The following is a 23,551-nucleotide window of genomic DNA, read 5'->3' as shown; positions in this document are numbered from 1 at the left end:
TATTTTAAATTTATATTAATTATAGTCAGGATATTTGCTAATGTCTGCCTTTGAAGTTGTGATGTTTATTAAGAGATATAAATATGTTAAAAGGGAGACAAAGTAGAATTTTTTCTGTCTTTTCCCTTTACCGCTTTTCTATGCAAATATTCAGAGTTCATCTGAAATACAGTGACTAGAACTTTGACAGTCCCCGAAGGGCCACTCACCTTCATGCTCACACCATTCCAGGAAGGCGAGAACTCGAGCATTGCCCTGACAGGACATATACTCTTCTATTAACAGAGGAGCCACCGAGGACAAGGTGGCAATCGCATGAAGCTGGAGTTCTTCATACTGTGCCGCAGACCACTCAATTATTTTGAGTTTCTCAGGTTTTTTAACATAGGTAAACAAAGCCAAAATAACTTTGCCATCAATTAAGAGCTATAGGAAGGGTCAGAAGGTACTTATTAGAAGCATAATCAAAATAATTTTATGTAATCTAGCAAAATTAAATATTTCAAATTTGTTGTTTTATTGATAATTTCAAAATTATCAATGTTCTCTTTGATGTTCCCTTTCTACCTCAACAGTACCAAAATTCACAGAATAAAAAAAATGCTAAAAACCAAAACAACAACAAACTCAACAGTAAGAACAACTGGTTATGACCCCCTTTTCTGGGGTCTGAGTTCTTTAGCAGATAATAACAGAAAATATGCAATAACTTTTGGTCTACATAGCTTATGTATCTACTTAGTCCCTACAGACAATAAAACTATAGAAGTAGGAAATCTGAGGCAAGTAAATGGCTGGTATTTCTTTCCTCTGCTTATGTGTGGCTCTGGGAGCCTTGTGCATGCTAGTCAAGCAATCTACCACTGAGCTGCGCCTCTATCCCTCCTAGGAACATTTGTAGACTCAGCCCCAAATGAAATAAAAGTGCAATAAAAATAAGTATGTCTTAAGTATACATGATAAAACTTAACTATTTCATCAAATGACCATATTTAACTAAACACCTTAGGATTAAAAAAAATTTTATTGAATAAAGTTTGTTTGAAAAATTGTTTTCAATAATAAAGGAAAATACATAATTATAAAATGGCCAATGGTTAATACTGCCAATTCTGATTGATGCATATTTACAGTTCATAAGAGTATAAACCACTCTTCTATAGTATGCTAATTTTCTATTAATTTTCCATTATTCAAAAGACTTTCATAACAATAATGAAATTTTCTAAATTCTCTCCTGAGTTCACTAGTGTGTCACATCATACTATATACACGGCTTTGTTTTGTTTTTATTTTTCTGAGATGGGTTTCACTATGTAGCCCTGGCTAGCCTGGAACTCCTATGTAGATGATGTGGTCTCGAACTCACAGAGATCCGCCTGTCTCTGCCTCCCAAGTGCTGGGGCTGTGCGCCGCCATGTGCAGCCTCATGGGGTGTGAAGAAAGAGTGTAAGATCTAGAGTTGAGTAAACAAGAACAAGAATTTTTGGTTTACAAAATAGAGTATAAATTTTATTTACTGACTTTACACTTATATAAAATTTAATAATAATTATTAATCTTTGACTGTAATAATGAAATATATTTTTATGGAAAGGTTTTTCTGTTAAGTATGAAGGAAAATATTTTAAAAAATATTTTATTTATCATTTTTATGTATATGAGTATATATTGCCTGAATATATGTAAATGCACCCATGTCATGCAATGCCTATAGAGTTCAGAAGAAGGCATAGGATTCTCCTGGAACTGGACTTATATGCTGTTGTTAGCCACCATGTAGGTGCTGGCAATCGAACCTGGGTCCTCTGAAAGAGCATCCAGTGCTCTTAACTGCTGAGCAATCTCTCTGGCCCCCCAAATATTTTTGACAAAATGAAAAAATAGTAACTGAAATGCAATTTCTCTTTCTCTGAGCAACATATGTATGGAATGCCCCTGACTAAAGCCTTAACTTAACCACCATACCAGCCCACTTTTATATTATCAAAATTTACTTGATAGAATGAAACTCCTTTTTCATGAAAAGAGCTTCAAAGAGTTTTAGGTTAAAAGAAAATCTCACCTAATGTAGCAAAGAACTAATCAATGGCATCGTTAGTAGTACATTTTTTTCCTAACACTTTACAATGTGCAAAGGCTTTACCTCAACCTCATAAAAGCCCTGTGTGCAGGACAGAAATATTTTGAGGTGAAGGGGATTTTGCTAAAGCCACCCAGAAGTGACAAGTTAGAGTAAAATTTATTCCCCATGTTCCTCAAACTTACATAATATACAGGAAATAACATATTAAGATAAATTCATGAATAAAAATTTAAAGATGGTGGGTTTGTGTGCAGAAAATGCAGGTTCAGGTGGGGTTAAGATTGGTGTCACAGAGATTATTAACTTCATTCAGCATTAAATCATCCCTTATCATTACGGCCAGATAAAACAATTAGGCTGCATGTGGGGGCTATGGTTGTGGCTTAGTGCTAGAGTGCTTGCCTAGTATGTCCAAGGTCCTGGGTTCAAATCTGAGCACCTAAAAATCAAAGAAAGAAGGAAGGAAATAAAAAACCCAGACTGGGGTCTAGAGAGACAGCTCAGAGGTTAAGAGCACTGGCTGCTCTTACAGAGGACCCAGGTTCAGTTCCCAGCACCCATATGGCAGCTAACAAACTATCCATAATTCCAGTTCCATCAAACACCCTCTTCTGGCCTCTGTAGGCCACTGCACACACATGGTGCACCTACATACATACAGGCAAGACAATCATACACATAAAATAAAAATAAATAAATTAGGGTTGGAGAGATGGCTCTAGTTAAGAGCACTGGCTGCTCTTGCAGAGGACCTAGGTTCAGTTCCCAGCATCCACATGACAGCTAGCAACCATCTGTAACTCCAGTTCCGGGGGATCTGATGCCCTTTTCTGGCCTCCATGGGGCACTGCACAACATGAGCACATATGCATGCAAGTAAAACATACACATAATAAAATAAAATAAAATAAATTAAGCTGGGTGTTGTGGTGCATGCCTTTAGTCCCAGCACTTGGGAGGCAGAGGCAGGAGGATCTCTGTGAGTTCAAGGCCAGCCTAGTCTACATAGTGAGTTCCAGACCAGCTGGAGCTTCAGGGAGACCCTGTCTCAAAAAATATATAATGATAATTAATCAAAAAAACCAAACTGGATAGTCTATGCTATATTAATTTTTTTTAATTTCTGTTCCCTTATTTAGGAGATATCAACATATTAACAAATCTTTTAGCATCTACTATTCTTTGGTTTATGTGATTCAAATTTTTGCTCTTCACCATTTATTAATAGCAAAGGACATTTTAAAAAGCTGAAATATGCCAGGCATGGTTGTGCATGCCTTTAATTCCAGCACCTGGTAGACAGAGGCAGGTGGATCTCTGTGAGGTAGAGGCTAGCCTGGCCTCCATAGCAACTTCAGGCCTGCTGGGGCCACAGGGAGACAGTTTCAAAAAAGTTAAAAAAAAAAAGTTGAAATTCAAATTAGTATGTTTGTTACTTTCTATGGTATAGACATAAGTTGATTAATGAAAGATTTAAAGTCATGCCTTTAAAAACATTACACTATAAAGTGAGATGCTTTTTATTAGTTTTTGTCTTGATTAGTTTTTACCTGTACAGTAGTTAAATCTTTACATAAGATCACAATTATATTGAATAGTAATTTCTTCAATTCAAAATCTTCATAGGAATTAGAAAGCTTAAGGCCTTTTACCATAGGATTTTGACTTTTAACTGTGAGGGGGGGAAAAGAGTAAAATGAAAACTAAGATGATACACAAGACTCATCAAGATAGAAACTGTTTAAGGTATGCCCGCTTTTACCTTCATTAAAAGTTGCAAACAGTATCAAATCCCTGGTAAAGCCACATTCCTAGTACAAACACACAGAGAAACAGAGAGGCTAGTTAGCATGGAAGTTAAGTTACAGGTGCCCATGTTCATCTAGTATCTAACTGTTGTAAAATTTCCCTGCTATAATTCATTTGAATTTGCAAATACTAATAATGGATAAAAGCAAGGAAATAACAGTATATAGCTAGAAAGCTCTAATTTACCTAATTTTAAACTTGCTTCTGAAGCTTCTAATAAGTATTTTACATTTTTCTATCAATATTTTATGTGATACTTAAAATTTAGTAAGAACTCAACACATATTAGGCCTATCTAGTTACTCCTGTAACATTATCTGCACCTTCAAATGATATGATAAAAAAAAATCCAGTTAGTTCAGCAGTATGTCTTTTCACCCTGTCTTTCTGCCAGTCACTCTCATCATACCAAAGGATGGTCAGGAGGTAACAAAATAGTTCTACTTAACATGAAAAGCCCCGGAGAATGATCAGAACTGCAAACATGTTGGCACATGGAACTCATTACTGACAGAGACTTTGCTGGTCAGACTTTGTACATTAAAGGAAGTATGTAGAGGCAAATCCTGGCCTTTTGGTTTATGGCATTATTTTCCTAATACCTTGAGATTTACATGGCTTCTTTAAAATTAAAATGTTATTCCTTTGATTTGTGTTCATGGAATCATCTGCATGTTTGTAATGGCGGTGTAAAGAACTTACTGATTGGCCAGGGCCTGCCAGAAAAACATAAAGGTCCTGCACACTTAACTGGGATACTATGCAGGGTTGTTTCCCTCTTTGCACAACATGCATTGCATGACTTTTCTTATGTTGGATTGCTTGATGTACAGGGACATGTGATTCGTACTTTCATAGCTGTTTTCTGAGATTCAATTTAGAAAGTAATATGACTGATATGTAAACATTGTTGCCAAATACCTCTATTCTAGGATTTCAACCATTCAATGACTTTTACACTATAAGCTATATGGAAGGGCTGGAGAGATGGCTGAGAAGTTAACAGTGCATACTGCTTTTGCAGAGGACCCGAGTTCAGTTCCCAGGACCCACATCAGGTAGTTCACAACACCTATAACTCCAGCTCAAAGGGATCTGATACCCTCTTCTGGGCCTCCATGAGAGCCTGCACTCATATGCACATACCCATGCACAGATACATACACCTACACATGATTTTAAATAATAAATCATCATTTTTTAAGTATAGGGAAGATTAGTTTCTGATTTGGCTGAGCAGTTCTGATAAAAACAATTCTTCCTAAAGTCAACAACTATAAGCTCTGAACAAAATATAAAAAGCAACAATCTTGTGGCCAAAAGCAAGGAGACCTAGAAGAAAGCTGGAACTTTGAAGAGGACTGAATGAGAATTCACTGTGCAAATTCCCATATTAACTCTTTTAATGTGGCTTTTAGCCTGGCAACAATCCCTATTCTGTACTTTGTGGAGATACTAAATTCAAAAGTAAACTTGGGGTCTAAGTGGACCAATGAATCAGAAGACCAAGGCAACCGTAAGCACTAGCATGAAAAGTGCTATCCCTTAAGCAAGAAAAACAGAGAGGGGGAACGCCAAATATGCATATAAACACTTCCCAAATCTCTGACTACTGTCTGAATGGTGCAAGTACAGAGATATAAGTAAGGCTACAAGATCTGAAATGGGATTTGAACTGCCACCCACCATAGGGATGAATGTAGACAACTTCAATGACTATTAGCAATAAAAATTTAAAAGTACTCTTCGGAGGGTTATATCATAATCCACAGTAAAGGTACTCACAATGAATGGGAGTATAGGAACACTCTGCAAAAAAGGGAAAACTAGAAAAAGGAATCAAAGGGGACTAGGATGTAGCTCAGTGGTAGAGCCCTTGCCTACCATGCCAAATGCCTTGGGCTTGATCTCCAGCACTGAAAAAAGAAAAAAGGAAATTCCAATTTCTGAACTAAAAATACACTAGATAGGATGATAGTGCCAGAAAGAGACAGTTATCCAACCTGAAGACCAGAGAGAAAAAAATTACTGAAAACAGTTGAACAGAACCCTACAAACTTATGGGGCTACATTAAGAAAATCAAACATACAAGTAATTGGAGTCCTAGTGCTGCAGATCAAACCCAGGACATCCCACATGGCAGGTGAGGGCTCTACCATTGAGCCACATCCCAAAACTCCTTTGATTTCTTTTTATAGGAGAGAGTGAATTAAAAACTACTGATAAAATGGCCAAAAATTGTTCAAATTTGGTGAAAGAGAAAAATTTACATATTCAGGAGGCTCTATAAACATATACAAACAGGGTAAATACGAAGGAGATCAACCTCAGCACATTATACCCAAACTGGAGAACACTAGTGATAGAGGGGAAAAAAAACCTTGAAAACAGAATTTAAAATGATACTTTGCACAGTGGGAAACAATAATTTGAAATAAAAAGTACCTATTAGGAACAGCAGAGGGCAGAAGAAAGTAGAACATCATTTCTCAAGTGCTAATAAAGAAAGTTTGTTCAACCTAGAATTCTATATTCCATGAACATAAACCTCAAGAATTAAGGCAAATTAGAGACATTTTCAGATAAAAGAAAATCAAGGGACGGGTGAGAGCAGGTAGCATATTTGTACCACAAGAAATGATTAAAAAAAAGTTCTTCCAGTGAAAAAGAAATTAAGCCAGATTGATAGGAAGGAAAGAAAAATGTCACAAAAAATGGATCCGTGTGTAAGTGATGAAATATGAAGAGGATACCAGGTTTGCAAAGGAATGCAGTAGACTGTGGAGAGTCAAAGTGTATTGGGACCATCATGACATTATAACATAAGTTGGAATGGCAATAAAACACAAAAATACAAAAACTTAGTTTAGAATACCCTCATTCCTACTACTTCAACAGTTAAAATTAATGCAGACTGACTTATACTTACAATCATTGGCGCTGCAGGGTTCTGAGCTATAATTGTGGTGATCACTAATATATCATTTCTAAGCTGACGATCGTAATGACTATAGCCCCTCATAAAGAGATTTTTAAATACTTCCTTCAAAGCCCTAGAAAACAAAATATTTTAAAAATGATATTGTTATAGGCCAAATGTTTGTGTTTCTTCAAAATTCCTATGTTGGGGGACTGGAGAGAGGGCTCAGCAGTTAAGAGCACTGACTGCCTTTGCAGAGGACCCCGGTTTGTTTCCCAGCACCCACATGGCAGCTAACAACTGTGTGTAACTCCAGTTCCAGGGAACCCAACAACCTCTCTGGCCTCTGCAGAGGCACATTTACATACATGTAGGGGAAACACTTATACACATAAAATAAAAATTAATTTAAAAAAAGATGACAAAAGTCATATGTTGAAATCCTAACTCTTGTAGGAAATGTGTTAAGAATGTGTGAGGTAGTGAGGCCTTGTAGGTGAAGCCCTCATAATGGAATTAATGTCCTTTCAAAAGGAACCCTAGAGAGTTGTCTTGCTCTTTTCCTTCTATGTGAGACATCAGGAAAACAGATTTCTGCTACCTAGAAGAGCACACGCATCAAAACTCAACAAGGCTGGCACCCTGATTTGACTTCTAGCTTCCAAAAATGTGAGAAAAAAGAATTACTGTTTGTCAGAGTTAGCTTCAGTTGGCAACTTGACATATCTGGGAAGAGGAACCCTCAACTGAGGAATTACCTCAATTGGATTGGCTTTTATATGTGGGATATTTTCTTGATTGCTAATTGATGTATGAGGGCCCAGAGCACTGTGAGTGGTACCATCCTAGGCTGATGAACCTGGGATATGTAAGAAAGGTAGTTGAATATATGCCTGGGAGCAAGCCAAGTAAGGAGTGTTCCTCCATGGCCTCTGCTCGTTTCTGCTTCATGCTCTTGCCTTAAGTTCCTGCCTTGGCCTCCCTCAGTGATAGGCTGTAATCTGTAAACGAAAATAAACCCTTTCTTCCCCAAATTGTTTTTGGCCAGAGTGTTTTACCACAGTAATGGCAAAGCAAATTATAATACTGTTGTTTACAAGTCACCAACTCTCTGATACTTTGTCACAGAAGGCAGAACTAAGTCATATTTCACTCTCTGATACTTTGTCACAGAAGGCAGAACTAAGTCATATTTCTGTGGAAATACTACTTAAGTCTCTGTCACAAAATCCTTTTTATTTTATATTACTCATCAAAGCATTTCTAATCTTACTTGTTTCTAATTCACTACTATGTACCAGTTAAGAACCCACTAATCCAATCTATACATAGTTGTCAATAAGATTCTCTAAAAGATTTAATCATGCCACATTAAAGTCACTTAAAGCATCTCTTTACTTTTAGGATAAAGCCCTCCCTCCCTAACAAAGCTTTCCCGAGCTTTCATGTCATGGTCCCTGCTCACTCCGTTGCCTCATCTCTTACCAGTCTACCTTGCTCTTTCTGCTCTCACCACACTAAACCTCTTTCAGAGCTTTTTATTTCCTATTTTGCTGAATTTGGTTTTCATTTCTGTTTCCCCACCTAGGATGCTCTCTACATGTAAAATTTTTCTGTGTGGCTCATTCCTAATTATCACTGAGATACTGTTGAGGTCAAGAAGCATGAGGGAACATGGACTAACTCTCCAAGTCCAGATCAGCTTCCTTCTTTTAAATTTTTTTTTGGGGGGGGTCTTGTTTTGAGACAGGGTCTCCCTGTAGCCCCAGCTGTCCTGGAACTCACTGTGTATACCAGGCTGGCCTTGAACTCACAGAGATCCGCCTGCCTTTGCCTCCCAAGTGCTGGGACTAAATGTGTGCATTACCATGCCTGGCTTTTTAATTTTATTTTTTATTTTATGTGTATGTGTATGTGTGTGTTGCCTGTATGTATGTAAGTATACCCATGTCGTGCAATGCCCACGGAGGACTAGAAGAAGGTATCAGATCCCCTGGAACTGGAGTTACAGACAGTTGTTAGTTGCCATGTGGGTTCTGGGATTTGAACACGGGTCTTTTGCAAGAACAGCCAGTGTTCCTAACTGCTAAGCCATCTCTCTAGCACAATAGGCTGTGATTGTGTTTTTTTTGGTGGGGGGAATGTGGGGGTATGGGTGTGTGTTTGAGACACGGTCTTCCTGTAGCCCTAGCTGACCTGGAACTCACTATGTAGGCCAGGCTGGCCTTGAACTCAGAAATCCACCTGGCTCTGCCTCCCAAGTGCTGGGATTAAAGGCATGCACCACTATGCCCAGCCTTGGTTCCTTCTATAGTAGACATTCGTTGCTTTGCCTCCTGAACTTGTGGTTGTGTCATGCTGTCTTTTAGCTAGGCAGAGCATTCCTTCTCTCTAACATTGGCAAATCACTATGGAATGAGCATTGGCCAGCATCAAACCAGTCAGAACCAACAGGGACTCAATTTGAAGACCTTGTTTATTTTGCTTTTTTTTTTTCCCTTTAAGCTTTCAGATGGCAAACCTTTTTGGGAACAAAGCCAAAAGAATGGAAGACAGTGCAAACAGATAAAGAGGGATCAAGCTGTAACATTTGCTGAGATTTAAATAAAGATACTCAGAAATCGATTTTATCTTAGCTTTTGTAGGTGCATGAGCCCCTAAATATCCTCATCAGTTGGTGTTCTAGTTTCTTTTCCGCTGTTGTGATGAAATAATCTAACCAAAAGGAACTCCAGGGAGGAAAGGGTTTGCACTGGCTTATACTTCTAGGTTAAAATAGGATTTTGAAGGCAGAAATCACGGAGGAACACTACTTGCTGGCTTACGTTTAGCTAGTTTTCTTGTATAGTCCAGGAACACCTGCCCAGGGAATGGTGCCATCCAGAGGGCTGGGCTCACCCATACAATCATGCCCACAGGCCAGGCTGATCTGGATAATCCCTCAATTGAGGCTTCCTTCTCAGGTGACTACAGGTTATGATAAGTTGACAGGTAAAGATAATTAAGAGGACTGGGAAGGGTTGGGGGGGTCACTTGAAAAAATAAAAATATGCTCATTCATCTTCTGAAGTAGATGAAGTTCCTTGCACTAATCTCTTTCATAATATTATCTTTTCTTTTAATTGTCTATGTTCTTGTCTTTCTCTATAAGCATAAGAGAAGGCCCGCAGAAGAAGAGACCATATCTGCATTGCTTAGTTGTTTGTTGTTGGTGGTTGTATTTGCTTTTGAGGTGGGGCTCTCACTATGTAGCCTCGAACTCAGAGATACACCTTCCTGTGTCCACAGAGTGCAAGGATTAAAGGCATGGAACACCACACCCAGCCTTTAGTTGTATTTTTTATGATCTAAGACTGATTTAGTGAAGCAGACAATAATCATTTATTGAATGAGTAAGCAACTTGAAGACTTATTCATAATTTGTCAATTTTATTGCAATCAACCAGAGATCTACTGAATAAATGAAATAGTTCTAAAAGTTTAATTTTTACTTTACCCATATGTAAATTTATGATTTAGCTATAATAAGACTTTTGAGAGCCTTCTACATAGACAAGACTGGTTTCTGCTGGGCATGGTAATTAGTACCCACTTTTAATCCCCATACTTGGGGGGTAGAAGGGCTTCAGGAGTTCAAGGCCATCACCAGCCATATAGCAAGTTCAAGGCCAGCCTAGTCACGTGAGTCATGTCTCAAAACAAAAGAAAATAACAACTTATTTGTATAGCTTCTCATTGTGGAGATTCATTTATATAATGGCACAAAAATGTTCTGAAACATAGCCATTAGTTGAATCAAAAACTTAATTGAATACAGATTCAAACAAAGTTGTTATCTCTCTGGCTATTGTTCAAAGGGCAAAGGACATGTATTCATATGTACTTACAGAAGGCATTCCAAATTACTAAGCTGTTGTATTATTTCCTCTTTTGAAGATTTTTCCAATAAATTCCAAAGTATTTCTGATGAACGAAATAAAAGCTGTCCTGAGGGATCTGGGTCATTGAGGTGAGCACAGATTCTACTGGCTGCTTGGGCCTTCACCATTATAGTACAATTAACTTCTGAAAATTAAAATTTAAAAATTATTTATATTTCATAACCTGATAGAAACCAAAATAGTTGACAAAGAAATGTTTAAATATAATAATACTATACAAACCAGAAGTTGAAAGATGTTGTAGTACTTTAAGTACCCAAAGCTTCTCAACAAGTTGATTTTCGAGCAAGATCACTGACTGGACCATTGTTTTAGCCAATTCTCCAACCTCAGCCATTTTAATCTTGTAGGATGAACTAGCTTGCTGGTAACCTAACACAGATAGAAATATGTACAGTTTTCTCACACAATGATCATCTGATCATTTAACAACAGAAACAATAACAAAAACTTTGTTGTTTTTTTGAGAAAGGTCTCATTACATAGCCCTGGCTGTCCTGGAACTCACTATTTAGACTAGGCTAGCTTTAAACTAAAAAATTCACCTTCCTCTGCCCACTGAGTGCTAGGATCAAAAGTGTGTACCACCATGCCCAGCCAAGAATAAAAACTTCTAAAACATATGGCATTTAAAACTTGTACAGCATAGGGACAGGCACAGTATTCTGTGAAGAGCCATGTAGTATTTAAGCTCTGCAAGTTATAGGGCCTGTGTTCAACTGTTTGGCTCTAGATGTTGTGGCATGGTATCGTACCAAGAAGAAAGCCATAGACAATATTAATATAAATGAACACAGCTGTGTTTCAATAATATTTAATTTGCAGTAGGCCAATTTTGATCTGGAGTTCATTGTCTGTTGATCTCTCATGTTGCCCTTGAAAATAAGCCCACAGATTTTGGAAAGAAACACATCTTAAATTCTTTTTAAAATTAATCCTATTTGTCAGTAGATAATGTTCTGTAAAGCAAAACAGCGTGATTATAAATACTTCGCAGTTTCACTATTTGGGACAATGCACTGCTTTAATGCTTTCCAGAGATAAGGACTCCATGGTATCAGCAGGAAAGTGAGAGGAAGCAGTAAATGCTTATGAAGGCAGCAGTATATTAGGGAGGCTAAATGGCATGTCATGAATTTTCACTCTGCTGTAGGTCCCATGAGAAACACTACTACTTGCTACAGTTGTCTAGGTGCCTGAGTAACTGCACTTAGTCACAGGGATCGAATAAAACCACAGTGAGTTGAGACTATTTGCTCTCTTAGTGATCAAATTTATCTAACTTCCTGACATCTAGACTTTTGAAATCAATTAGGTTCTTTACTTTTGACATAGTTCTGAGATGTCTGTCGGTTTGTCCTAATTTCTTAAATTTGAACTGTGGCCATGGACAAGGTCTTGTCCATTCCTGGGATGGGTTATCTATCGTATGCTCTACCAACTTACTGTATAAGTTTAGGAAGGTATTTAAAAGTACTTAAAAGGATTGAGGAGATGACTCAATGGGTAAAAGACTTGCTCTACAAGTATAGGAACCTGTTTGAATCTCCAACACCCATATAAAAAGCTGGTCATAGAGCTGGGTGTGGCAGTATACACCTTTAATTCCAGCACTCAGGAAGAAAAGGTAGGCCAGTCTCTGAGTTTGAGACCAGTTTGGTCTACATAGTGAGCTCCAGGTCAGCTGGGGCTACAGGGAGACTCTGTCTCAAACAAAAAACACAAACAAAAAAAGCAAAACCAAAAACCAAAAAAACCCAAGCAAAACCCAAAAAGGAATAAAGAATGATAGAGCAAGACACCCAGTGTCCTCCTCTGGCCCCCATGCATGCATCCATACACACAAGTATATAACACACACACACACACACACACACACACACACACAAATTTAAAAAATTAAAAAGTACAAAGGGGTAACAAAAATTGCTTATAATTTTACCATTTAGAGATAACACTAACATTTTAATACACTTCTTGTCATTTTTAATGTATACATAAAACTTTAATAGCACACTGTGTATAGAATTTTAATATTCTATTGTTGTCCACTGAATTTTTATTGTAAACTTTTCTTAGGCAGAAAGAATATTTTCCCAATCCATGGTTTATTTGTATAAGTCTTTCATGACTGGCCTAAAATGTACTTTACATTTGCTATGTATTTTTTTCCACTAAGCTTACCTTTCTATGGAACGATATGGTAACATTCAGGCTCATAAACTTCATTCCTAACTCCAGAACTACATATTTTTTAATTGCTCTACTGGGGAATTTGCAGTTCTGGTTCCAGACATCCAGTCATGCCCATTACTTGAAACCAAATGTGCAAGAGTTAGCAAGGATGCACTCTACAACTCCCAATTTCTGGAGTTTGATCAAATTAAAATTACTCTCACTTCTCTGTCCCTTAGCACTCCTCTGTCTTAACTCATGTAGCACTGCCTTTTTCTCTTTCTTTTTTAAAATTTTCAGGTATTTCTTTTAAAAAATTATTTATTTTTATTGCATTCATATATTTTGTATGTATGTATGTGGGCATGCATATGTCTTGGTGCAGAAGATAGCCTACAGGAATCAGCTCTCTCTTTCTACTCTATGGGTTTCAGGGATTGAACTCACATTATGAGGCTGAGCAGCAGGTACCTTTAACCACCCAGTCATCTCGCTGGACCCCCCTTCTTTTTCTTTAAAGTTGTCTCTATTTTGCCAGGTTAACTCTAAGCTTGTGCTCTTAATTCCATCCTCTTATGTTTATTTTGAGAATTTTGTCTTTCCATTTTCCCCTTAGGAGCTTCTAGCTTGTCTCCCTATAAACTTCATTTTCCACATCCTAAAACAAATAACAAATCCCAAATAACCTTTTCTTTGATTTTGTTACCAGTTAGTCTGTTGTCCTTCTTTCCTTTTCCTTTACCATTTGAATTTGAAATACAAGCTTGTATTTATAAACTGCCTCTATTCCGTCATTCTCTAGTCATTGCCTCTACTCTCACAGTCCTTTCATTCTTTAACCCTGTGCCTGCCCAACTAGTTTTTCAATAGATTTCAGACATTAACTACAACTTTCCAGACAGCACATTGACTTGATTTTTTCCATCCATCATTACATAAGCTTCTTCAGTATTTGGCAGTGTTAATCATTTCATCAATCATTTCATTCATTAGTTCACAATAAGATAGTCTTTATATTTGTTTTTTTACCATTTATAAACACCAAATATTTATAACTTTTGGATATTTCCTTCAGGATGAGGTTTTAAAATTTTTTTATTTTTAACATTTCAAACACATTTACTAACAGATTTTTCCCTTGGGAAAAAGTGACAATAAAAAAAATCATATTACCAAGATTTACTAAGGTAGTTTAAAGATTCTATTTGTATCATAGATTTCCATCAGAAAATCTGTGAGTCATATGAAATCCCCCACAGAAACATTTTAATAATTTTTCTTCTATCTAAATTCATCAAGAGTATGAAAAACAAAGAATCATCAAAATAATAACCTTTCATGTAGCAGTTTAAATGCACAGAAATTGATATAAAAGCATTCTACTTCCTCATAATCACTATAGCAAATGCAGTAATCTATATTTATAATACCCAACAGCTCCTACATTAGGCATGTTTATATGTGAGCCATTTGCATGGTGGGCATATCAAGTTTGCGATCCAAACAGACACACTAGAAGTGAATATTTTGCATGTTTATCAGATGGAGTCATGTAGGATAATATTGCTATTTTATAAAACTTTCCAAGTAATATTTTCTATTGATGAACAGTGTTATTTTATTAACATAAATATTGCTTTTTTAATTATTGTTTTTTTTTAGTTTTTTTTAAAATTGAGCCTTTGCAACTTCATACATACAACAGTTCTTAATCAAATTCAGACCCCCTCCCCCATCCATGCCTCCTTCATCCTCTCACCAAACCTCAAGTATTCTGCTGTACATGCTAACTCCTATTCATTTAGGCGTGTGTACCCAAGTGTCCTTCGGTGCAAATGGTCACTGGTGTCCAGTCAGTCCATCTAGTGATCATATGTAAGTCATACTCTCTCTTACCCACCAGCACTCAGTCTCCAATAGTTCTCCAATAGTTGGCCCACCACCCATTTCTCTCCTCCCCTCTAGGCACCCACTCAACTGAGTTGACATGGGTCCTGTGCTGAACGTCAACCATTGCCACAAGTTCACATGTGCAAGTTTCCAGTGGCCCGGAAGCCTCTGCTTCCCTGTGTTCATGCACCAGTCCTGGCTCTTACAATCCTTTTGTCCCCTCTTCCGCAATGGTCCTTGAGCTGTAGGTGAATGAGGTTCCACATAGGAGTCCAGAATAAGCACTTTTATAGAAACTCTATTGATAACTTTGCTTCAAGCTCTTCCTGTTAATTACATCAATAAGCTTCATGGAACATTGATATTACTTGTTATGACTGACAACTTTCGTGTACTTTCTTATCCACATGATGTGGAGCACATTCGTTTATGTAGCCCATATGACTGGCATGGTGATGTACACTTTTAATTCCAGCACTTGGGAGGAAGAGGCAGGTAGATCTCTGTGAGAGCAAAGCCAGCCTGGTCTACTTAGCAAGTTCCAGGCCAGCTGGGGCTACAGAGGTCTAGACCCTGTCTCAAAAAAACCAAAACAACAGCAACAACAACAATACAACATGTGGCCCATATGAAGACTCTTCTACTGAAGGTTTCTCACCATAGTATGTTCTATCTGTGAACTGAATCAAGATGACCAGAGGTGTTCCCCACAAGCTCCATATTAATACAAGCTCTCTGCAGATGACATTCTCATGGGTGCTAGAAAGGTCATGTGTTCCCACATTTGTTTAGGGATCCTTTCCAGTGTTAGTTCTTTTATGTTTGTGAAAGTTCTTGGGTTGAGTGAAGGCTTTCCCACATTGCTTACAGACATTCTCTCTAGTGTGGGGTTGTGCTTGTTTTCAATACTAAGAACAACTGAAGGTTTGACCACAATGCTCACATAAGAAAGGATTCTTTTCACTACGAATCTCTTCATTTATGAAAAAGGAACCTGAACCATTTGAAGTTTTTTCACATTGTTTACATATACAGGTTTCTCCCCAACATGAGTTTTTTTTTGGTGTATTTGAAAGTAACCGAATGTTGTGATGGTTTTACCACATTGCTTACAAACACAGTATTTCTCTCCAGTGTGTTCTTTATGCATTTGAAGGAAATTGGAATGAGTGAAGACTTTCCCATATTGTTTATATGTATAAAGTTTCTCTCAATTGTAATCTCATTTATGTCTCTGAAAAGAACAATATGTACAATATGATTTCCCACATTGCTTACACTCACAGACATAGTTCCCAGAGGAATTATATTCACATATTAAAAATGAAGAATAGGGAAAGGTTTACGTTTATAAGATTCCTCTCCACTGTCTGTAATCATGTGTCTCTGAATATCTGGCACAGTCATAAAGGCTTTCTCATTTTGCCTATTAATATATGGTTTTTCTTCATTATGTGGCCTTTCATGCTTTGGAAAGCACTGGGGATAATGAAGGCTCTTCTGTGTTCTTCACATTTACATGGTTTATCTCCACATTTCTGATATTCATCTGTTGTAGACTATGAGCTGTCTGAGCTTTGAGGGGTACATTTGGGGATGAAAGGTTGATATTCATTTCTCTACACATATGAGTTTCTCATGGTTTTACTACAACAGAAATTTTCTTATTCAAAATCTAATCTGGAGTTGGCTGAACATTTCTCCACACTGGCCACACAGTTTTATGTTCACAGTCTCTCTACTACTTGACTTCTTAGATTTCTCCTGGAATTTTTGTGCCTATCTCCAATGTTCTGATTTCCCCCTTTTAGTCTTTATCCAGCTTCCTGAGTGTCCTAGGTTCTTTCCATGGCTCCTACAGCTTGTGACAGTCATAGCTCAAAAGTGGCTGGGTAGCCTGGAGTTTCAGCAGTCCATGTTTCAATGATGGTGGTGCCAGAGAAAACTCTTTCTTCTTTTTGAACTTCCCTTTATTCTTTGTATCCTTTTTCAACCTCTTTTGATTCTTTGAATTATATTTTTTAAATTTCAATATGGGCACTCCCAACGATAAACTCCTTGATCCCTTGCTATTTACATGATTCATTTCCTGGCAAATTCAATGACTGGTGGCTTCAATCTTCACTTCTACTAAGTGAATTTCAAACCCATTTTCTGATCCCTTTGCTTTTAGTATACAATGTCCATTGTTTACTTAATACTTCCACCTATCTATCTAATTGAGATTTCAAATTATATATTTAATGATCCCCTTATATATTTCCCTTGTTAAGGTATGTTCTCATGTTTTCTGTAGTCATAAATCTTTTTGAACTACTACAGACGTACTTCTATTAAAAATATATAACTAAAATATCCTTTATATATTCTCTCCATTACTCTATTGATTATAAATTATATATGAATAGTGAAAGTAAGACGTATGTATTAAATATTTCGTGTCAGTGCTAATGCCTGATACCAACTATGTCATCACTATATATTAAATTTCTGGAGGCTGGAGAGATGGAACAATACTTAAAAGCACTGGTTGCTTTTGAAGAGGCCCAGGGTTCACGTCCCAGCACCTACATGGTAGCTAGCAACCTTCCATAACTCCACTTCCAGGGGATCTGACTCCTTCTTCTGGCCTCTGTAGGCACTGCATACACATGGTACACTTACATGTAGGCAAAACACTCATACACATAAAATAATAATAAAATGTAGCAAATTTTTAAAAATTTGATTTATTTTTATTTTATGTGTATGAGTGTTTTGCCTGTATGTATATAAGTGCACCCATGTCCTACAATGCCTATGAAGGCTAGAAGATAGGGTCAGATTCTTGAAACTGGAGTTATAGACAGTTGTTAGCCACCATGTTGGTGCTGGGAACCCTATTAACTGCTATTGGCTCAGTGCTATTAACTGCTGAGCCATCTCTCTAGCCTCTCAAAAAAATTTTTTGAAAGATTTCTTAGTTATAACATATAGAACTCTTCCCAAACATTATGGTGAATGGGACCAGTATTAGTAATTTAACATCTATATGGGCAGATAGATATTATAATTAAAATAATTTATTTCTAGTATTAAGTACTATTAGCAGTAATAAACTTATTTGGCTATGTCTTTATAAATTCAGTCATAAATATTTAGTTTCAAGAGAAAAATCTCATGTAAACCCCAAACTGAAAATAATATATGTGCACTTTTTTTTTTTTTTTGAGACAGGGTTCCCTGTAGCCCCAGCTGTCCTGGAACTCACTATGTAGACCAGGCTGGCCTTGAACTCACAGAGATCCACCTGCCTTTGCCTCCCAAGTGCTGGGACACAGGCATGCGCCACCACCACGCCCATATGTGCAATTTTTAAAGATGAGGCCAAATCTAAAAAACAATCTACCACAACAAAGAACAAACAAAAACTTGCTTTTCACGTATTGAATTTGTGAGCCCACTGCGTTTTCAGAGTTCAGACAGAAACGAGACACTGAATTTTCTGTTTTCTGAAGACACAAGTTATTACTGAAAGACTAATCAAAACCTTACCTGGAATATGCTTTTTTGGTGGTTCTGCATGATAGAAGTCAACAATACACTTACAGATTTGTATCCTTAATTCAGAATTTGGTATTTTCATTAATTCACCTGCCAGAAGAATAAATGAGAACTATGTAACAACACATTATAAATCTATTTAAATGTAATCATATAATATTGATAATTATTTTAAAATCTCAACAGATATTCAAATTAACTTGTAATTGCATGTATACACACACAACACACACACACATACACACACACACACATTCTTCCATAGTCATGTGTCACTTCACACAGGAATATGTTCTAAGAACTTTGTTATTAGGAAGTTTTGTTGTATGAACACCATCTTGTACATTTACAGAAACATGAGATTAAATCAAGCACAAGAGAAAATGGTGCAACTGAGATACATGGTGAATCTCGGAAGTAGGAGGCTGCTGCTGGAAAGCACAGTATACTGTTTTGCAGTTAGTTAAAAAAATAATAAGCCAGGCTGGGCAGAGCAGTCCACACCTTTAATACCAACACTGGGAAGGCAGAGGCAGGTGGATCTCTGTGGGACTGTGGCCAGTCTGATCTACATCATGAGTTCCAGGCCAGCAGGGGTTACAGGGAGACCCTATCTCAAAAAGACCAAAAAAAAAAAAAAAAAAAAAAAAAAAAACACAATAAATAAAAAAAAAAAAAAAAAAAAAAAAAAAAGTAAAAAGCACACTATAAATGACAAAAATATAAAAAATACATAAATCAGGAATACAGTCACTTATTATCAAGTATTATACACTATATGTACTATATTTTCATATAAATGGCATGAGAGGGTTTATTTATACCATTATAACCACACACATGTAGATAATGAGTCACCCTATGGTGAATTACACCATCAAGTGATAGAATTTTTTGATTCAATGGCAATTTTATAGGCTCACTGTCATACATATGGTCCACTGTTGGGTGAAATAAGGTGCTACAGCACATGATGATGTATTTGACCATGCATACAAATATTATGCCTTGAATCCATCTCTATATATTTGACATCTCAATCAATGCAGCCTGTCATTTCTAGGAAGAAGAAAATGATACTGATAATATAACTTCGGGAGGAGTCAGACTATCTAAGATTAAATTCTGGCTCTGCTACTTGCTCCCTGTGTAAAATAGTGTCTTCCTTTTTCATCTGTAAACAGGCATAACAGTTACAACATTAAAGACTGCTGTGAAGACTGAGTTCGTATGAGGAAAGGGTTGGGGATAACATCTACCATATTGTAGATGATAATGTGTCCTAGCTCCTATTTAATAAGGCTGGTATTTTTCTACCTAACTAGTCAGAATTTTGCATTTAATAGAGTATTCTTTCCTTAAAGTTCCATATTAGCTCTGCTCTTAAATTTGCTGGAAGACTGGAAGAGAGGGTTTTTAGGCAGTCTTTGCTGCACAGGCAAACAATTTTATGTTCAAGTATTCTAGGTGAGGATAGAGAAGAGACACTGTTTCTTTTAAGTCATATTTATAGAATTATCTCTGACTAGTTCAATAATTCAAACAAGATTGCATTTACTCCTTTGAAGTCCAAAAAGAATGTTCCCCATGGGGAATCTGAAGATACTCTGTGGGACTCTGCAATGACCCATGCCACCTAGATGCCCAAGGACAAATGATTTTCAGCAGAATCAGCTTCAGGATTAAACTGGATCCGGTTAGATTACAGTCACTTATCAAGTATTATACACTATATGTGCTATATAGTAAAGAATTCCTTTAAGAATGGGCTTTATTTCAGGCTTTGCCTAATGTACATCTGCAGAAATGGTCAGCGGGCAAGAGAGTAGTGAACAAGGAGGGGTATAAAGGAACGCTTCATTCTCACTTCAGCATGATCTGTTCACAAAAAACAGCACTTTAAAAATGCCAAGAATATTAAATTTTATCTTTGGATCTTGTTTTGGAGTTACAATGTCACTATTTAGGTTACAAAAAAATCAGGAACAGGCAATAGGAACAACTAAATTCTTCCAGCAAAACTTGAAGTCTGAGAAGTTCTAGGGTTTCTCATCTGCATCTCCCTTCTTTCAGTTCCCATAAACTTAGAGCATTTCTTAAAACCTCCCATTTATCACCTTACAGCAGGGTATCAATCTTCTCCCTTATCTATTTCCAAAACTCTTCTCCTGAGTCAGAAATATCTATCATCAAGAAGAAACCCTAGTGTAACTTACTAATACATGGTCGAACCCGGGAGTTACTAGTAAACGTCGTGAATGTCTTTCATTCAGTACTTCATTCTGTGTGTATTTTTGTTTAATTTCATGCTTCCAGGAATTAAGGGGGTGGAGAGAAGAGCAGCATTTTCAGTAAATAATCAGTGAAGGAAACTCATATGAAGCTGAGTTCATACTGTCCTCAACGGCACAGTAGTGTGCTCTCCTGACATATGGCCACTAAGCAAAGAGTAGACTCAGGGCCATGCATTATCATACAAATGCCTGCCAATGCTCTTAGAGGCAACACTTCAAAATAATAAGGGCTACAGAGACATTTTAAAATGTTACCAATAAAACCTACAATTTTTCTGTTAATATTAACATGTCCTCTTTTAGGATGGCTTCCTACGCAACTTTTCCACTGATGACAGAATTAATATCTATTATTTCTCACCCTGCCTGTGTCTTAAGGCCTTCTTAAATTCCTCATGCTTAATCTAGTCTCTGTGACACTTTGATCTACTATTTGTAGCTGAAATTTACTCTCAGAGTAACTATAGTTGAAGATTATGAAACTTAGATATAAAAGAATTATAAATAAAATTTCATGTAAAAATAAAAAATGCAGCGAGGTGTGGTGGCTTATGCTTTTAATCCCAGCACTTGGGAGGCAGGCAGATCTTTGTGAGTTCAAGTCCAGCCTGGTCTACATAGCGAGTTCCAGTCCAGCTGGGGCTACATGGAGACCCTGTCTCAAAAAGACCAAATAAATAAATAAATAAAATAAAATTTTAAAAAGGCTTTTCAACACATGGTGCAGGAATTCACATTCTTTTGTAAAGACACAGTGAGTTACTGTAGTTCTTTACCCAGAACTACAATATAAGTAGTAAACTAACCCTAATGCTGAATGTATGTGGTATATAAGCGCTTAATAAATTAATGATGCTCTATGTTCAAAAGGTAAAATAAAATAAAAGCACTTTTTGCTCACCACATTGAATCTCTAAAGTGTTTCTGTGTGGAATATGGCACTGGGGATTAACTTAGGTGAATACTTGAAATTTATTGGGTCAATCATTTATTATTTCTCTTTTACAAATAAAGACTTAAATTAGTAATTATAAATTTAACATAGAATTTATTTTGGGAAAATCATAATGTCCCAGGGCAGGCTGGAATAGCTAGTATTTCACATGATTTCGTTTCTTAGGAAAATACTATCTTTTTCTAGAAAACCAAGTAATAACCCAGATATAAATGCCTACTTTTCTATGTCATTTTTCATATTTGATTTTATATAAAAGTTTGGAGCACATAATGAACAAAGAGATGCTCAATGATTTTAGCCACTCATGTACAAGAGCCCAATCTTGAAAACACTTTTGTGATTACTAAAAAGACTTTCTAAGAAAAAAAGGTTAACAAATATGTAACCAAACTAAACACCAAGTCAAGTAAGTACAGGAAGTAAGGGCCAGTCTCTCAACTTAAGGAACACAGAATCTTAATGGTATGAAACACCCCAGCAGAAAGCAGTACTAGAATTATCACCAAGTGCACTGAATAATCTCAACCAGAACATAAGGGAAGAGTCATGGTGTGGACACTGTTAGTGACACAATGAAGCAGATACTTTCTTTTGTCTGCAGGCCCTGCCATTTATACTCTCTGCCTAAGGCAGTCTTAACTCACCTAGAAGTGCAATTGAATTAGCAGTGTCTTCAGCATAAGTTGTTTCATCTGATAATTTCTTTTTCAAAAATGGCAAGCTTCAATAAGAATAAAGAACACCAGAGTAAATTTTAATTCATTCCTTGACTGAAGCATTATTTATAAAAGGGGAAAATTTATTCTCTAAAGAATAAAGGATACCATCCTATTTTATCTTACCCTCTAGCTGTGGAGAACTGACAACTACCAAAAAGGAGACTGTATTTCTAACTCATTGGAAAGAAAACAAAATAGGTTTATAAGAATGAAGAGACGGAGATATAAAAGGGATGAGCTAAGATAGTTATTTTATATCAGTGTTAGTAAAATACTTAGGAATCTTCTTCCTAAGGATAACTTAACAGTGAATTATAGTTATAATTCTATTACAGTTAGAGGCCTCATCCAAAACTTAAAAACTCTTTAAGGGCTTCTCCTAAAGTTTTTGAAACTCTGGTTTACAGATTAATGGTCTTATTTCTTTCCAAAGGTCAGTTCCCCTTCCTTAGTTCCTAAACTATCCACAGAAGAACAAATGCTTCTGGGAATAATAAGGAATTCAACTTAACAAATATTAATTATATTAGGATTACATTTCACAGTTACCATAACTAAAATTATCTGAAAATACTTATTTAGAAAATAAATAAATATAAATACTTATTTATAAAAGATGAGGCTTATGAGTCCTGGGTCATTTTCCCAAATTTGAAAAAGAGGTAAAGGTTATTACTTAGGTTTTGTCCCTCAGTTTTTTCAACCATGAACTAGCATGAATGTGCTTCTGAAAGGAAAACAGACTAGAGGCCAAAGCAGGAAAGTTTGATTTATTTTCAGTGTTTTTATCTCCCCAAAATCATTTAAAGAGAACCAATGAGGATCAGGTATAGAGAAATGCAGAATAAAGCAAAAATTTGGAATGTAGAAAAATTAACAATATGAATAATTTCAAAGTGAGAAGGAATCAAAGAGCATAGTTCCAAAGGTTTGTCATACTATGCAGTCAAACATTCAGTCAGGTTCATGGAGAAACTGCTCTGGGCAGGGCTCTATGGGAGCAACGAGGCTGGAAGCAATGCTGGGAACCCAGGACTCGAAGACCACACAGCCTCAGCATCACAAGGTTGTACGTGACACAATCTCACACCAGCATAAAAACTTCCACTTAGATCCTATAAAAAATTCAGGCAAGGTACAGACATCTAGTAAGTTATTTTTATTATTTTTATTAAGATATCAAATAATTAAATGTAAGTGGTTACAAAATTTTTA

General features: G+C 36.6%; 1 protein-coding gene across 5 annotated transcripts in view; it reads right to left on the bottom strand.

Moving 5' to 3' along the window:
- The window catches only part of Cfap69 (cilia and flagella associated protein 69), a 58,932-nt gene that overhangs the window by 22,209 nt on the left and 13,172 nt on the right, over positions 1-23,551 (bottom strand). For 2 of the 5 annotated variants that reach the window (XM_029558338.1, XM_029558339.1), the window contains 10 exons: positions 23,276-23,451; positions 22,262-22,338; positions 18,357-18,455; positions 10,980-11,129; positions 10,704-10,881; positions 6,826-6,949; positions 3,849-3,897; positions 3,637-3,758; positions 1,370-1,456; positions 210-426 (listed from right to left, as the gene is read on the bottom strand). In XM_029558338.1, the coding sequence (XP_029414198.1) occupies positions 210-426; positions 1,370-1,456; positions 3,637-3,758; positions 3,849-3,897; positions 6,826-6,949; positions 10,704-10,881; positions 10,980-11,129; positions 18,357-18,455; positions 22,262-22,338; positions 23,276-23,304 (1,132 nt within the window). In that variant the 5' untranslated portion in view covers positions 23,305-23,451. The remainder of the gene's footprint in view (positions 1-209; positions 427-1,369; positions 1,457-3,636; positions 3,759-3,848; positions 3,898-6,825; positions 6,950-10,703; positions 10,882-10,979; positions 11,130-18,356; positions 18,456-22,261; positions 22,339-23,275; positions 23,452-23,551) is intronic. The other 3 variants (XM_029558337.1, XM_008822513.3, XM_029558340.1) reach the window with 3 other exon arrangements.

This window comes from Nannospalax galili, unplaced genomic scaffold, assembly GCF_000622305.1.
Source record: "Nannospalax galili isolate Female #2095 unplaced genomic scaffold, S.galili_v1.0 scaffold85, whole genome shotgun sequence".
NCBI lineage: Eukaryota > Metazoa > Chordata > Mammalia > Rodentia > Spalacidae > Nannospalax > Nannospalax galili.
The sequence above is the reverse complement of the archived record's forward strand: the minus strand, read 5'-3'. Positions and strand labels throughout refer to the sequence as shown.